Below are 17,161 nucleotides of genomic sequence, written 5' to 3'. Positions count from 1 at the left end.
CCTCCCCTCTCTCTTTCAGACCAGACCCATCACCTTTGATGAACCTTGAACAGTTTGTTAATACGTGTTTTTGGCTTCACCAAGATTGATAAGAGCAGGGTTAGGGGGTTACTCTGTGTGCCACGAAGCTGGCTGATGGGTGTGTACTGCTGGGGGCCTGTCAGTAGAAATCAGTTGTCTCTAAAGAGCACTTCTGTACTGCTTAGCTTTAACTAACCAACAGGTGAACTGAGGCTGCACTATCACTGAGGCACTTTTAGACAGTTTATTTTCACTTCAGACATACTGCTATTCAAATCTGTGTCTTTGCAGTGGGCCAAAGACATCTAAAAGAAATGAATCAAATATTTTGTGTCATCATGATCTCTACAAAACCTATGAGTTAAGAGTCCTTTCAAATGTTTCTCAAGCTAGGATCTAAACCTTTGTTAGCATAACTTGCTAAATTGTTCAAACTAGAATAGTCTCTCAGAAAAAATGGGCAAAACCACAACATTTAACCATGTTTCACTAGTTTGTGAGTGAATTAGTATTTATTCATGTGGTTATTAAACACCAAGGCACACAAAATAAAGTTTGCAGATGATAAACAAATAATTAGGCAGCTTTTCTTGTCAGTCCCCAATTTTGACACAGCAGCAAAATTGAAAGCAAATTACAATGTGAAGAGTCAAATCAGTTTCCTAATCTGACTTTTATTTTTCTGGGGTCTTTTTTTTTTTTTTTTTTTTTTTAGATAGAAAACTACTTGCTTCGTAACCATGAGACCAGGAAGTACCTACAGGAGCAAGCATATCGGCTGCAGCAAGGCATTGTCACTAGCACCACTCAGCAGGTAATGAACATCTCAGTGCCTAAAATCTGCTTGGGGAGGAAGTTCTCTCTCATTCAGAGTTCTTTTAAGATGTGCCTCGTGGGTTATACTGTTTCCTAAGAAATAATAATTATCAATGGCAATGTATTTGGAAGCAAAGCATGTGTGAGATGAAGGTGTTCTATAGAGTAGTACCATGTAGAGCGAGGCTCAAGGTATTACCAAGGAAACTACTGTTGAAACCAGGAACAGTTTGGTTTGCTTGTGCTCTACCTGTGTTACTAAAATTTAATGGGACAGTGTTTTGTTACTGGAACCTGAAATTGTACTCTAACCTCTTGAGAGAGAAAATGGTATATGGAGATGTACTGGCACTAAAAACTGCAAGACCAGTTGTTTTATTCTAGTAATTTTTCTGTTCCAATGCCACTTTCCCCCCACCCCCAGGTTAATAATCTCTATATGAAAAAAGTTTAGATTTTTTTATAGCTTGTTTGTTTTAGTTGTGCTTTTTGCCAGCACCACACACACATCAAGTTTCAGGAAATGTAATTTAGTGTTATTTTGAAATAAAATTACTGATTTCTGTACTAAATTGCGTACAATAGGGATAGATTTTAAAAACAGTTTTAAAAGAGAGCTGAAAAGACTCCCTAGTATGATAGAATTGTATTATTATTCCCAGAGTGTATTTTTTTTTCTGTCCAGATGTCCCAATGAGACTTTCTACTGTCTAATAATTAATTAGCTTTTTGTACTCGTAAAAAAAATACCCACCCAAAACCCTTTGAAGAGAAAGATTCATGTGGATCTGAAAAGGAGCATGCTGTGAAATTATTTCAGTTCTCATTGCTAATGATATTAGATGCTGGAACTGTAGACTTTATATGATGGTGCATGCACTCAGATGTTGCTTCAAAATGTCAAATAGCCGGTTCTGATGTATGCTAAGTGGGCTGATAAAGACTTTTAACTATTATATCTCCCTGCCTCATATATCTTAATCAAAGCTGACTTTGTGTCAGGCATTCTTAGTGGTTTGTCTTGTAAGATGCAGATATACCACCTGCCCTGCATTTGCAGCGTGTCGAATGAACTGTCTCACGGGTACAGATTAAGTTCAATTTATCCCACTGTGAAATGTCTGATGGAAACTTCTGCTTTGATAGTTTTAATTCCCTTGCAACTAGGAATATTTACATTTTAAAAGAATACTGCAGAAGCCTGCGCAGTTGCGTTTTGCTTAGATAGGAGAAATTGCTGTTAGTGTTTGTTGAATAGGTAGTGACAGAGTTTTCTTTTAAGTCTGAACTTCTTAAAAATTCAGAGACCTTTAGACTATAGTCTTAGGTATATCAAAAACATTTTCAGCACTAAATTTGATCCAAAAACCAGAGTAACACTTAAATAGGATAACTTGTTGATTGTTTGCAGTTATCCTAGAGGTTACTGGGGGGGAAATATTCCACAGCATTTATTTTTCCTGATGGTAAAGTTTTATTTATTTTTGCATTGCTTAGGGGTGTCTTTATGAGATGTAGTTTTTTCCTTCAATAGTATTGACATACTGCCAAGGTCTTATCATGCCTTTCCAGGTTTTTATATTGTCACTGCAAATCTCATCATGCTACTATTGATTTCCAGCCTGGACTGGATTAAGCTTGTGTTTGACCAACATTCTGATGTTTTCTCTTTTGTATTTCTTTTGTTCAAGTAGATGATTGACAGAATATGTGTAAAAGTGCAAGATCATCTCAACTCTTTAAGAAACTGTGGTGTGGATGCTGTACAGGAGGATGTCAAATGTGCGGAACGGCTGATGCGGGATGCTAAGAACTCCAAAACAGTAAGCCTTTCCCAGCACTCTGGCAATGATGAGAGCAGTTCTGTGTGTGCTTGCAGCTTTTCTCTTTTTGGGCAGTGAAAATAATAATATGTGTCACAAGAGAGTATTTTCTTCAGAGGACCAGCTATAGGTAGTATTTAAAGTGATAAGATAATTCTAATTTATGAGGATTTTGATTTAGCACATTTCCTGCTATTTGTCCTGGTTTGGAGACAATGATAAGCCTATTTTCTGAAGGTACTCTTCCTGTCTTACAGCTCTTACCAAATCTGTATCACCTTGGTGGAGCTTCTTGGGCAGGAGCAAATGGTTCACTCTCCAATCCAATCCAAGAGACACTTGAATCCATGGCTGGAGAAGTCACAAGGGTAGTGGACGAGCAACTTAAGGTCTGTAGATAGATGTGTTACCATCTCTCACATGCAGAAATAAATAAATCTGAGGTTTTCTGTTGCTAAATGCCAATGTGCCACACTTAATTTTTCTTCTCAGTAGATCTATATGTAAGCTAGCTATCTTTCCATTATTAGTTTCTTATAACTTTGAGCTGTGTAATTTGGATTCTTTTCCCAGTTGGAATAAAATAAAAAGTTGCTTTAATGTTTTCAGTGGGCAGAAGGAGCACATACTGTTTATTATCATCTTTTCTCATCTGCTAGAAGGGGAAGACTAATCAATTGCTCCTTCAGCCTTTTATAAAGGCATTTCTCAAGCACCCTAAGAAGCCTCATGCCCTGGAGAAAACTGCTCAGTTAAGGAGTCCTAGTAGAGTGAAAGCTGCCTTTTTATAGTCTCCATGGCAGATTTATTTTCTTAGTGGTCACTTTTGAACCTGATGCAGGATTTCCACTTTACTGTTTGATTTGGGTAAATTGTAGGTATTGAGAGTGCCCAAAAAACTGGTACAGGCAGCTTTAGAGGAAATCTTCTCACAAGCTGCCTGTCAAACCTCAGCTCTTGAAATAGATGTCATTGATCTGTCACTGTTCTCACCTGTGTGCTCAGCCAGGTCCTGCTCAGAAACTTGCACTTTCAGTTGTGTTTGCTCTTCCTGTGTGACAAGCAAAGAGCCATCCATACAGAATGTGCAAAGGTATCAGTGCAGGAAGAAAACAAGGTGGAGAAATTTGAACAACAATTGGGATCTGTATGGAAGCTGATGAATTTAAAAATATGGGTCTGGGACAGCTCAGATCAACTTCTGTTTGTGACTAAGCTGCTTTGTCTGTGTATTGCAATATTTAAACACTTTACAACCTTCATCTTCAGATTCTTTGATCTTTCAATTGAAACATGAAAATGCTTCTGTCAGTGGGAATATAATGAAGAACAATAATAATGCCATATTACTAATTACTGTTTTGAAATTAAAAAGTTAATGAGGAGGAAATTGATGCTCTATTTTTAGTATGTTTCTCCCTTTCCCCATTATATGAAATAAGGTGAAGATTTCTGCAGACATGAGTTATTCATAAGATTCTTCCCAGTGGAACCTCTGGGGTATTATTGGGACAAGAGTAGTCAGGTCAGCCCTTATGCTGGGCTTATGCACTTAAATAAGTTCATCTTGGAGAGTCTTACAGAGGGTGGAAAAAAAAGCCACTTCAACGTTTGGAATGTTCCTGAATTAATGTGTCTTCCGTTTACACTTTTGCACATTTACAACAAAAGGCACTTTAGCTCAACCATTCTAACTTTTACATTTATTTTTGATCTGTGTGGCATTCATGTTTCAGTGGCTTACAAAAAACTATAAGTCATAATTCTCTTTGTGTACTCCAACACTCATTTTTATTAATTTTCACTTAAAGTGGAAGGGTTTTCTTTTAAGTTCTATGCATGGAGGAGGAAGTGTTGAACATGGATTAGAATTATTTTTTCCCCCAGTAGTTTAGGTCAATTCAAAACATCATAAGCAGTTTATTATTTGTAAAGATAGATAAGGGAGCTCACATAAGGACAGTTCTTTTTGTAATTGTTCGGGGAAAAAATCCTGTGTGCTGTAAGAGGCGTTTTGATTTTTAGTTTCCATAGCAACCAGAGTGTGATTCTAAAAAGAAGTTTGGAAATTGGTTAAAGGCAATGAACATATTTTAAGTAAATAAGATTTTTTTTTTCAATTTTTTTTCCCCCCGACTCAAGGAAAGGAAGAGGGGTGAAGAAAGGAGTTAGAGTAATGAAAAACATTATCTTGAAATCAGTTGAGTTGACCAGAGGAGAAATTATAGCAAGACTCTTGCCTTTTTCTTCTCCTGCTGGTGTCACTGTGGACACACAGAACAGGGAGATGCATTATTCAGTCAGCAAAGGCCCAAGGGAAAATAAGCAAGAGAAGTGGAACCTATACAAACATGATTGTTTTGTAATAACAGGAGTGCTCAAAATATTCTTCTTAAATTTTGCCCTGGAGCAAAGGATCTGTTGGCTCCATCACCTGTTCCATTTTTTATTTTGATACCATTATTCTTCAGTCCTTTTCCTCACTGTATCTTTCTCCTGAATGTTAAGATTCTTTGACTGTGGGTAGTACTTTGTTCTCTTCTTTCACCTGATACTTGCAGCCCTGTGACTGAAGTGTGTGCACTTTCACAGTCAGTATTGGTAGCTTTCCAACAGTGAAAGGCTTGGGCATGGAATTAGGAGGCAAGGAAAGGTTTCTGTAGATACCTTCCATAGATAATGGTCACGTGAAATCAACAGCTAAAATCCACCAGTAAAGAAATTATGTTCAGTTTTGCAATTAAAGATAAGATCCAAACTCTATTTTACTTTTGAATTGCACATTCTCTCAGTTCTTTTGAGTAAAAATTGATCTTGGAAATTTCAAGAAAGGTCAAGTTTTTCCTGCTACTTCCCAGTGATGCCTTCTCAGAGCATTTTTTTCACATGATCCATTTTGAAATACCCTGCTTAGACTGCAATTGTAATTCAGCATATCAAGTCTATCACTTTTATGATTGTGATTCATCAGTAACTCTTAGAGGCCAAGGAATTTTTTCACAATAAACTGCACAATTGCACCAGTGAATAGATGCTGTGGAAAAAAAATGGATGTGTAAGGAACTTTCGTTAATAGTTTACTTGGCTCAGTGTTCTCTAACATTCAAGTTCTTCATCCCCCATGGGGATATGGCCACAGAGGCTTGAAAGTCTCTTCATTAGTCATGCTGCCCCAGAATCTGCTCGAGGACTGAAGGAGGGGGTGTGGGAAGAGTTCTTAAAGGGCATCCTGAGAACCCAGCAAGAAGATATATTATTAGCTGTAATGGCAGTTGTCCCTTTTAACTCTAAATCAATTGTTGCAAAGATTGGATTTTCCTGTACACTATGGCTGCTCTGTGTTGCTTTGTTGGTTTTTTCCAGACTGTAAAAGCTACAGACTGAAAGATGCTGCTTTGAATCACTGAAATTTTTAGGCAGCAATGGTGTTTTTTTCTTGCTCATTGTCTGCATAAGGAAATTACTAGTTATGGTAGGGCTATGCAAAGAGAAAAAAGCTCTGATACAATGGAATTGAATTTGCAGTAATTCACCTGTGGTATGAGATTGAGAAGTAAAAGGAAATCAGTAGTGTTTTCAAGGGGTGCAGTTCTTATTTTTGTACAATTTACAGATGCCTAGGTAAGATCTAGGCTTACCTAGTATACCATTCCAAGGAAATGTTGTTTCTTTTATTTTATTATTTGTAAGTACCTTTTTCTGTCTGGTTATCAACCCTCAGACTTATCGGAGAAAAGTTGGCCCATTTCAGTAAACTGGGCTCTGGCCTGTTCCCTTTTTTTTTCCTACCCTCCTTTGGATTTTTCTTGTGGGGTTGGCCATACACTGCAACAGGCTGCCTGAAGAGGGTGTGGAGTCTCCCTCAAAGGAGATACTCGAAAATTGTCGGCACACAGTTCTGTGCCACGTGCTCTAGGGAAACCTGGAGCAGGGAAGTTGGACTAGGTGACCTTCAGTGATGCCTCCCAACCTTTCACCCATTCTGTGGTTCTGTGTGAATAAAAATTGTTGGCTATCTAAAGTTTGCTGTAGAGTTACATGTATATAAAGGAGAGCCATATAAAGGTTTGCATGCCAACAGCAGATCATGCTTGTAGCTACTTCTTAATATTCAGCTGGTATATTCCAGCCATCTACAGCCTGCTGAGTTCTCAGGATCTCTCTTCCTCATTTACTGATGCTTCTTTACAAATTGGCAGGTCTGGAGCACTGATGAAAATTGGTGATTCAGGGCACAGTTTAGAGGGAAGGCAGCTGCAGCAGAGCATCCACTGCGGTGGTGGGTGCACAAGGGAAGCTAATTTGTTCTGACAGTTCAACACACAGAGATGTAAATGTTTCATATTTGAAAAGGCAAACAAGTACAGTCGTGGGTCATTTTCAGAACAAGTGTTTTGATTCTCAAAGCTATATTTTGTAAAATGTCTTATATTGCAGCTGGATGCAAAATAGAAAGCAGGAAGAATTGTAAAAACTACAAGTCTAAAAGTGTCATATTCAACAGAATAATGCTGTCACCTCCCAGCTAAAGTAAATCCCAGTCTCTAATGTTATTTTTTTGCTTTCTGTGCTGCAGACACTCCTTGAGTCTATGGTGGATGCAGCAGAAAACCTTTGCCCAAACGTAATGAAGAAAGCTCGTATCCGTGAAGACCTCATTGAGGCCAGCACCGAGAAGATTTCCATCCCACGTACTTTTGTAAAAAATGTCCTCTTGGAGCAATCTGGAATTGATATCCTCAATAAGATTAGGTACTTTAGGAGGCTAATCTAACAAAATTGGAATTTGGATTTTGGGTTGTGTGTTTGTGTAGTAGAAGAATTTTGGAATGCTTTTGTGACTCACAAGAAACTATATTGTGGCATTCAAAGAGCAGGAAATTGTCCTAGAGGTCTGAGAACTTAGATTCATATATTTGGAATCTCTAGGGATGTTAACTAAGATCATTAATGCATATGCTCTCTTACTTAGTGAAAGATTTGGTTTGTAGTACACAAATAACGTTTTCATAACTGATACTTTTTAAAAAAAACTTTATTTTCTCACTTAACACTGGATTAATGTAATAGAAGGAAATTACACTATTTACTTTGAGTGGTAGCAGTGCTTTGTCCGTTGTTACATTGGTCTTGTCCTATAGCTGTAGCAATCACTTTAAGACTTTGTGTGGGAGCTGTGCATAGCAGACAGACATACTTAAAAAATGGAAACTTGGATATTGAAACCACAAACCTGGAGCAGAAACCATTACCCTAAATAACTCTTAGTTTACTCCTGTAAAAAAAAAAAAAAAAGAGGCTTTTACCTGACCTTTTACTGCTTTTTTTTCATATTGAATGTATACCAGAGAATATATTTACACAGTATAATGTGTAACCTGTACTTTAACCTTTTCAGTTCCTTTCTGCCTGATGCTTGAAAAGCATAACATTTTGCATTGAAATGCTAATATCTTTGAGGAGGAAGGAAACAGTTTTGTAGAGTACAGCAAAATAGGCAGGAAAAGGTGTTGAAGACTTTAGCTATACCTTCAGAGTGTTTAAAATGGCTCAGGGAGTAAGTTTTCTTCACTTCGGTCCTATCAAATAAATTTTGGCCCCAGGACAATAATACTGCCTCTTCTACTTGTAGAAGCTGGAACTGTCAGTCAGGTGAGGGTGCCACACTGTGATCTTTGTTGCCTTATATTATTTGAAATTAATTTTCCTAGTTGAGGGAGATTCCTTCACTCTCATTCTCTTCCCACTGTGGCTTGGCCACCATTCTACCTCCCTATGAATTGTATTGCCTTTCCAATGAATGCCTTACCTTTTTCTCCAGGCTCTCTGCAGCAGTAATGCTAACCTCAAACAGAAATAGCTTTGTTATTCCAATACAGCTCAGTCCACATATAAAAACCATAAACCAAAATCATGTCGCTTGCTGGCAAATGCCAGGTGAAAGAGTTGGTGTTGAAAGCAGAGGCAGCAGAGGTGGAGCTTTGGGCTGCAGCTCAGGCAGTCGTGTTTGTTGGCTCCACATCAGCTGCCCTCCACAGCCAGAGCATTTGGTGCTGTCACCAAAGATGGGATCCCAAGGGAGCAATTCAAGGTACATATTTCCTTGAGGGAGAGGTCACTAGGGCAACCTAAGCTCAGTGTCCAGGTGTTGTGGTGTTCCACATATGTCTGTGCAGTGGAAAAATGGCTGATGTGAAGTTCTTGAGACAGAAAGTGGTTACCTAGAGCAAAAGAGGAAGCAAAGTTGTGATGGAATTGGCTGAAGAAACAGCATTGTACACTTGTTCTTACTGGCTGATCAACACAAAAAAGAATTGAGGAAATGAATGGATTGTAGTTGTTCAGTGGAGTAGTGTTCTATAGGCAGCACTGTCCTAATCCCATCCATCTGGGATGCATGTTTGTCTGATTTTAGTGGTGGAGTATTCCTCTCTGAGTTGCACTTATTTTTATTTAGCTCTTACCCAGATGTTTTCATTTCATCTCATGGAAAACTGTTAGAAGCAGGTTAAATATGGTACAGAGGCTCCTGTGTTTATTGTGTGATTCATGAGTTTATTTCTGAAACCTGCAGTCATGTATCCTGACACCTTCTAATGTTTTACTTCAAATAAAATGACAGCACAGTGGATAATCGTCACACTGTTGAATGTGTAATAAAGACGAAAATCTCCTGCGTGAATTAAGAAGTTCTCTCATTTTTAATCCTCACACAGTGAAGTAAAGCTGACAGTGGCTTCTTTCCTGTCTGACCGAGTTGTAGATGAAATCCTGGATGCACTTTCCCATTGCCACCACAAACTGGTGAGTTTTTTCTTGGTTGATATCTAATATGTCAGATCTCAACAATGCTATTTATATTCATAACTTGTTCAGTTTCTCCTTTGACAGCTCTATTTTGAAATTGGTCTTATTTTCGTTGACATCCTGACATCTTTTGAAATATAATTTTGGGGCTCTTGCCTCTTTGCTGTAAGAAAGATGCAGCCTTGGAAGAGATGTGTTATATACTTGTCCTATTTTGAGCTGTTGTCAGATCTAGAAGTAAAAATGCCATCAGAATGCAGTATTGAGTTGTTAGTTAAGAGCACTCCTAGTATTTATCAGAGAGAGAGTATAAGGCTTGGTTGCTCATGAAATGAGAGGTAAGATTTCATTCTTCAGGTACTGCTGAGACCTTGTTCCCTGAATGAGTACATTTTGAGGTTACCTCAGAAAGGGAGGTATCAAGAGAAGAGAAATGAGTTGGAAGGTAGGAGGAGAAGCACTCTTGAAGGTCCTGAGCTTTTGGGAGGCACAGATATTTATTGTAGAGGTACTTGCCTCATCAAGAGTAGAAGAAATAAACAACTGTGTATCCACAGAAAATCTTTTTTGCTTCTAATGTAATGAGGCTTTGTAAGGACAATCCAGTACTCTTTTTTTAAAAGAACTTAGTGGGTGGTCATTCTGATTAAAGTTGCTCTTCAGTTCTAATTGAAATTTCTCTGGCTTCAACTTGCAGTCAGGCTTTTTTCTCAGATGCTTTTCTCACCAAGATAAGGGAACTATATATATTTCTCTTTATTTCCTCTCTGTAAAAGTCCTCACACACGTAAAACAAATCACTCTTTCTGCCCCCTGCACCACCCCCCCCCCTACTTTTTTTTAATGGAAGACTGAGTTACTTGAGTGTGCATCTTTGTAATACAGAGCAGCACTGTGTAAAGGTACAACCTCTGGTATCTGGAGCTATGCAGCAGCAGTAGTCTGCTGTGAGAGAGACCACATGAATGAGCTCCAGTTTGTCCTGGAGGAGGCTCAGCTGGAATGAGTGGTGACTGGGCAGTGTCTGTCCAGTGGTATTGCACAACCTGGGCATGCCCTGGTTCCTGCACAGTACGTCATTTTCTCCAGCCTTTGAGTCACTTCACTGAAAATCCTCTGCAATTTTTCCAGCTGTTTAAGAAGTCACTTTTAAAACTGTGGTTTCCAGAACCATACAGACTATTTAAGTCTTGTAACCAACACAGTCCACAGGAATAAAATTTTCTCCTGATATTCCTTATTCCTTGTATTTATATAGCCAAGAATATAAGAATTCCTTCCTTTTGTCAGAGTTTCAGTGGCAGCTCATTTTTAGGACAAGGTTTGCTAGACCTCCCTCCCATTAAGGACTTCTGGCTTCCTTGTTTTTAGGATTGTGAAATTGGCTAATTGCCAGTGCTCTTGGTTTGTAAGGAATGACTGTACATTTTGGGTGGGGTCGATTTGTTTCGTGATCCATTTTGGCCTACATGTCCCTTTCACCATTTAACTCTGCTGTGTTTCTGTTAGCTCTAGGTTCTTTGAGATGGTATAGCACTGATGAAAACCTTGAGGAGTATTGATCTCAAAAATGCTTCTAGAGTAACTCCTGTCTAATTTGACACTGTTAATCTTCAACTGGCAGCTGCAATCTGAGAGCTGGCAGCTAGTTCTTCATACAGCAAAGATTGAATGCACTGATGCAGTTCTCAGCCAGCTCCTTAAATTGGAGTGTCATGTTCTACTAATTCAACCACCCACAAATGTCTCTGTTTGTTGCATTGGCATAGTAGTGTTTGAGGCAACTTTGAAAAATAAACCTTGTTTGACAAGACCTTAGTTTGCCTATTGAGATGACGATTAGCATTAATTTATTGCAGCTATTTTAGTGTGCTTGAAGATAAATTCATAGCAGCTCTCCAGTTGCTTTTCCTAAGTAGACACCAGACTAAATGAGCTATAATTGACTCAGGTCATCTGTTCACTTTTTTTGATGATTAACAAAGCAGCAATCCACTGGTTGTGCCACGTTGTGCTGATGTAAAGCAGTGGACTACAGTTCTCTCTAGCTGCCTCTTTGAAGACTTCTTTGACCAGCTGGTTTGGGACAGCCGAGTTTCAAATATTTGCTTTTAGCAGATGTTTGTTTAATATTCTCTTCAGTTGACAAAAGAACTAGAAAATATTTAATCATTTTCATGACATCTGGAGCCCACTCCATTCCAAATACAACCCAGGGTGGTTTCTATAACGTTCTGTGTGGTCCTAGTAGCAGTTCTTGCTATGCAGGTCTAAAAACAGACTTTACTGTTGTTGCAGCTTTTCCCTATCTCTTTCTTCAGTGAAACAGAACTGAGGTATTTAAAACAGTAGGTTTTTTGAGAATAGCAGATGATAACATTTTGGCCATTGAATAATTACGAAAATTATATTGGCTGATATTGTACATGTCTTTGTTAATTAAAAAAGGGTTCAAGAAAAAGCTTCCCTTCCACACTTTTATTTTCTTTATAAGATAAACCCAGTGTGAGGACTAACCAAAATAATGGAGCTTTCCTTTTGTACTTGTTCTTCCAGGATTTTTGATCACTGAAATCCTATAAACTTTCTGGTTGGGTTTTCTGTCTTTAAGTTTGACTGGTGTGTTCCTGTCTTTATCTCCAGGCTGACCATTTGACCAGACGTGGCAAACCACTTCCACAGCAAGAATCGCTGGAGATTGAGTTAGCTGAAGAAAAGCCCACTAAACGCTCTGTGATCACAGTTGAGGAGTTGACAGAGATAGAACGTTTGGAGGATCTGGACACTTGTATGGTAAGACACATTCCACAGCTCATGTGGTTAAGCACACAGGTAACGAGGGAAGACGCTTTTCAGAATATCATTTAGCAAGTCAGGAAACTGAAGTTAGGAATTAGCTTATAGAAGAAGTAAAAGTTAGCTTGGAAGATTTTACCTGAACTGCATCTTGTTATTCAGCAGAAGAAAAGCTTTTCCCTTTTCTTCACTTGTTTCCTTGTGCCTGTTCAAGGGCCTTTCCCTTGCATACACTGCTAATACAGTAAACACCTCTTTCATGGGGCCCAGTTTCACAGAGGTAATTAATTGGACTATGCTATCCTTTGACAACATGCTGCTTTCTGCCTTTGTTTTTCTTCTACTTAGGTTTCTTTCACCTGTGACAAAAAATATTACTGCCTGAAAGTTACTGACCATGAACAGAAGTTGATTTATGTGTGACTTTATTATAAAGGTGGCTCTGTGCCATATAATCATCCTTACAGGATGTGAGCCCACATGACTGCAAGTATAACTGTTCTCAATCTGAAATTCCCCTCCACCCAGCTCAGTCTGTTGGGGAACTTCACTGTGGACAGGAACTTTAGGAAGTGTTACACTACTACAAATTAGTCAGTCTAATAGGTAGTCACTCCTGCAAGGGGTGAGCTTTCTGCTCTACCTTCCTACCTGATTCCTTGGCCATGTGCTTTCACCAGAAGCTAAGATGGCAGAAAAACTGATTGCAGCTTTTTGTAGAAGGTTTGTTGATTCAGCTCCCTGAATAAACATACTGCAGAGTCAGAAAGCAAAGGAGAAGGAGCAGCAGGGCTGCTGCTATCTATCTCCAGCAGCTATCTGTTGGTCTCATTTATCTGTAAAAAAAAAGCGCACACCTTCATTGAAAATACCAGCTTAAAATAGGTTCTCTCTCCATTCCAAATCTCCCGTTTCACTGTGTGCTGGTTTGAGACAATATTTGTCTGAGCATCACAAATCCCTGTGAGGTTTGTGGTGTTGATTACCTCATCTAGTTCATCACTGATACTATCACGTTCCAGAAGCTTTCTGTGGCCAACATTCTGTAATCATTTTGAGCCCTAGCTCCTATGGGAGAGACATCCCAGTAAAATATGTGGCATCTGAACACTGTACCTGTAAGTTTTTGCATGCTGGCTTCATATATAGAAAACTAAACTAAAGGCTTGTTTTGGCACCCCACACTCTGCCTTTAAATTTATTCTTGCATCCTGTTAAGGATAGTAATACTGGAAATGTAAAAAATAGCTCCTGTCTTCATCTCATATCACTGTGGTTATGAAAGCATCATATCACTCCACTGTTATCTTTCACTTTGGCCATATTAAAATAATGGAAATGTGATGCTGCTTACACTCTCTAAAAAATGCATTAGATGCTTAACTGTACTTCTCTTCAGAAGTGTTTATATGTCTTCATTCTCTTCATTCAGCCTCATCTTACACGGAGATTCAAATAGCTTTGTGCCCCAGATTCTCATCAATATCTAATTTCTGAAAAGAATGAAGCATCAAATAAACATGAGACAGTAATCTTAGTCAGTGCTAAAGGATCCATTTATTAAAATCTGTAATCCATATTTGGGAGCTGCTTTTTGCATCCTGACTGCAAATGATGTTGCTTACTGCTGTAAAAAAATATACAGATAAATAGATGTCTTCATAGAATAGTTTGGGTCAGAAGGGACATGAAAGATCACGTTCTGTGGACAGGAACATCTTCTGTTAGGCCTGTGCTCAGAGCACAATGCAATTTGGCCTTGGACACTTTCAGGGACAGGGCATTTACAACTTCTCTGGGCAACCTGTTCCAGTGCCTCATCACCATCACAGTAAAGTTCTTCCTAATATTCTCATCAAAGTCCACCCTCTTTCAGTTGAATTCATTTCTCCTTTTTTCTATCACTACATGTCCTTGCAAAAAGTCCTGCCTTTTTGTAGGTCTCCTTTAGGTACTGTTGTAAAGTCTCCCTGGAGCCTTCTCTTCTCCAGGCTGAACAACCCCAGCTCCTTCAGCCTGTCTTCACAGGAGAGGTGCTCCAGCACTCTGATCATCCTCATGGCCTCATCTGGACTCATTCCAGCAGGTCCATGTCCTTAAACTGGGGGCCTCAGAGCTGGAACACTCCAGCACTGGTAGGCTCTCACAAGGAGAGTAGAGGTGTTGAATCCCCTCCCTCACTCTGCTGTCCACTTTGCTTTTGATACAGCCCAGGATACAATTGGCTTTCTGGGACGTGAGTGCATGTTGTCAGGTCTTGTTGAGCTTCCCGTCCACAAACACCCCCAAGTCTTTCTCCCCAGGGCTGCTCTCAGTCCAATCTCTGCCCAGCCTGTGTTTGTGCTTAGGATTGCCCCAACCCACGTGCAGGACTTAGCACTTGGCTTTGTTGGACTTTAGCATTGACATAATGACACAGCTCCAAAAGGCTGAGTGATACCGGGATTTTTACTGAGCTAGTGTTCACAATGGGTTTCTTGCAACTAAAACCACTTTAAGAATGCATCTTCTGTGTGGAGTTAGTAACTTCAAAGAGAGCACTTTCCAAGTGATTCATTTTAGCTATGGGAAAATCCTACAGAGTTCAGGTGTTCTCTTGATAAACATAACCTTATTTGTGGCAGCTTTTAAGTGTCACACAGGTATTTGTGTGGAAATAAGGAACCCTCTGAAAGGGGCATCAGACAATGCTTTATGAGCTGGTCAGTGCAGGACACAGATATGTTGCTGAGAGATTTTACTAGAAAGAGAAGCATGTGGTTTTATCAGCTACAATTGGGAAGCTAATTTATTTTGATTAATTTTAATCTTAAATGCAAAATAGATATTTAGATATTGCTTCCAAAGTGGCATTAGTCCAGGACTCTGCCTTGCTTGGTCATTGGAAATCCTTAAGCAGATGCACCTGGCTGTGTGTTAGGCAAAGCTCAAACCTGAAACCTTGAATTGTAGCTTGGTATTGTCCTTGTTTGGGAGCCTAATTTCCTATAGCCAAAAGTATTTGGAAAGTAGGATGAGGCTGATTGTGTTGCTGGGATGCCAGAGAAAAGTTGCCTATTCTAAGCCCAGCCTTGCTCCAGCTGGCTGTCAAGATGTTTTGGGAAGAAGAGATTTTGGTCATGAAGGAGAGGCACTGAGCTTGGACCACCATCTGGGGGAAGCTGTTTCCCATTTGCAAAACAGGATTTGTTTTGCAAACCCCCATTATCTCCATCAATTCTTTGTTCTTGTTTTCTTCATCAAGCCTATTTATGATCAGTATTTTGGCTGGGGTAAACCATACAGGCTCATGATGTTATTTACCAGCTTCACTTGAAGCTGTATTTGAACAATGTGGGGAAAAACTGGATCTGGATTCCCATTTGACTGGTTGTAGGTAGATTGTATATCACTGAAGCTATATGAATGACTGGAAGTGAGGTGGATGTATTGGTAATAAAGTGTTTATGAGCTATTTGTTTTTATGTGTGGATTGAAAGCTGAGTACAGAAAAGTTTGAAGCACTTGGACTGGCAGCAAAGGGATATGAAACCTCCATTTCTTTTGACAGAGGGAACAGACAGGCACTATTTCAGAGCCTGCCCACCTCTTCTCTAGCAGAGTGCAGAGTGGCTGTGCTGGGAGGATTTCCCTGACAGAGAAGAAATTTAGATATGTATAAACAACACAGACAGGACAGAATGAAATATCACAAATGGGCTCACGAAATGCATCACTGAAAAATAGACTCTTACATGTTATTTCTAATATTTTCTGTTGTGTGAATTAGGATTTCCTAAATACCAAACTCTGCAGTTAACACTCATTAGCTACAGCTTAGGGTAAGTTTCTTATCCAGTCTTTAACAGCGGCCTGAGAGCCCATAATATGAAAGACTTGTCAGTCATGCCAGTATTTGCCAGTCTGTTAAAGGAGTTGTGAAGAACACAATTGAGCAATTGAGTGGTCCAGCGTAGGATGAGATTGCTGGAACATTACACATCCAAGAGTTTCTGATCTCCCTGAGCTGCACTACGGTAAATTGATGCTTCCCTAATCTACAGCTGTCGTAGTTGTCTACATTTGATTAGAGCTACATTGATGGTAATGAGTCATTACATAAAAGTTGTGTGCAACTAAGATGGAAAAAAAAATCTTTATGCAGAAAATGACTTGCTCTTCTCAGATGAAAGGAAAACCCATGGCCTGCTTTTCAGAGCTTAGATTCAATCATGAATTAAGTTAATTAAAAAATATGGTTTGTCTAAATTTTCCTGTGTGTATGTGATGAATGTGACACATATTCAATTCATGGATGCATTTTAAAACTGTCTTTAAATAATGCACCCCTTTATTACTGAGACTGAATATTTTGTCTTGGTATGTGTGATCATGTAGGTAGGTACTATCTGATTTTAATTTGCATAATGCTTCTAGTTGTCATGTGCATTAGGACTTTGCAGAAGTAAGAAATACTAAATAATGTTCATTCCCCACCAAAAGATAGTGGGGCATCTTTGTTGGATTGTGTTTAACAGTTACTTTCTTAAGGTATTTTTTTTACCTATTTGAATGTTATTTTGGCTCCTAGAGTACTAAATAGAGCTCAATAGAGTTGAGACACTATTTAAAGATGTTTTGAGAGAAGCAGCTTTTCTTTTTCTAACAATCCACATGCACATCTTTTTAAAATGTTTCTTTCAGCAATATAACTTTATTACTATAGGTAGTAATAAGCATATAGCCAGGATAAGTATTGTTTTTAGAGCAAAGTAGAGGTTATTTATTTTATGAAGAGGTATGGTAGGAAGCTGTTCGAAACATGTAAAGCAACTGTAGGTTGCAATACAGAAGTTTGCCTATAACTCTTCTTTAAAGCATTTCAGTGTAAGATTGAAACACTTGGTAGATTGTGTTTG

The 17,161-nt window shown here is 38.9% G+C and overlaps 1 protein-coding gene across 3 annotated transcripts in view; it reads left to right on the top strand.

Moving 5' to 3' along the window:
- CARMIL1 (capping protein regulator and myosin 1 linker 1) overlaps positions 1 to 17,161 on the top strand; it is a 190,211-nt gene that overhangs the window by 136,405 nt on the left and 36,645 nt on the right. For all 3 annotated transcript variants that reach the window (XM_041408078.1, XM_041408077.1, XM_041408076.1), the window contains exons 24-29: positions 737 to 835; positions 2,532 to 2,660; positions 2,918 to 3,049; positions 7,237 to 7,412; positions 9,377 to 9,464; positions 12,111 to 12,260. In XM_041408078.1, coding sequence (XP_041264012.1) covers positions 737 to 835; positions 2,532 to 2,660; positions 2,918 to 3,049; positions 7,237 to 7,412; positions 9,377 to 9,464; positions 12,111 to 12,260 — 774 coding nt within the window. The remainder of the gene's footprint in view (positions 1 to 736; positions 836 to 2,531; positions 2,661 to 2,917; positions 3,050 to 7,236; positions 7,413 to 9,376; positions 9,465 to 12,110; positions 12,261 to 17,161) is intronic.

The sequence above is a fragment of the Onychostruthus taczanowskii genome, unplaced genomic scaffold (genome assembly GCF_017590055.1).
Source record: "Onychostruthus taczanowskii isolate IOZ18803 unplaced genomic scaffold, ASM1759005v1 scaffold29, whole genome shotgun sequence".
Classification (NCBI taxonomy): Eukaryota; Metazoa; Chordata; class Aves; order Passeriformes; family Passeridae; genus Onychostruthus; species Onychostruthus taczanowskii.
Note: the sequence above shows the minus strand (reverse complement) of the source record. Positions and strands in the feature narration are given on the sequence as shown.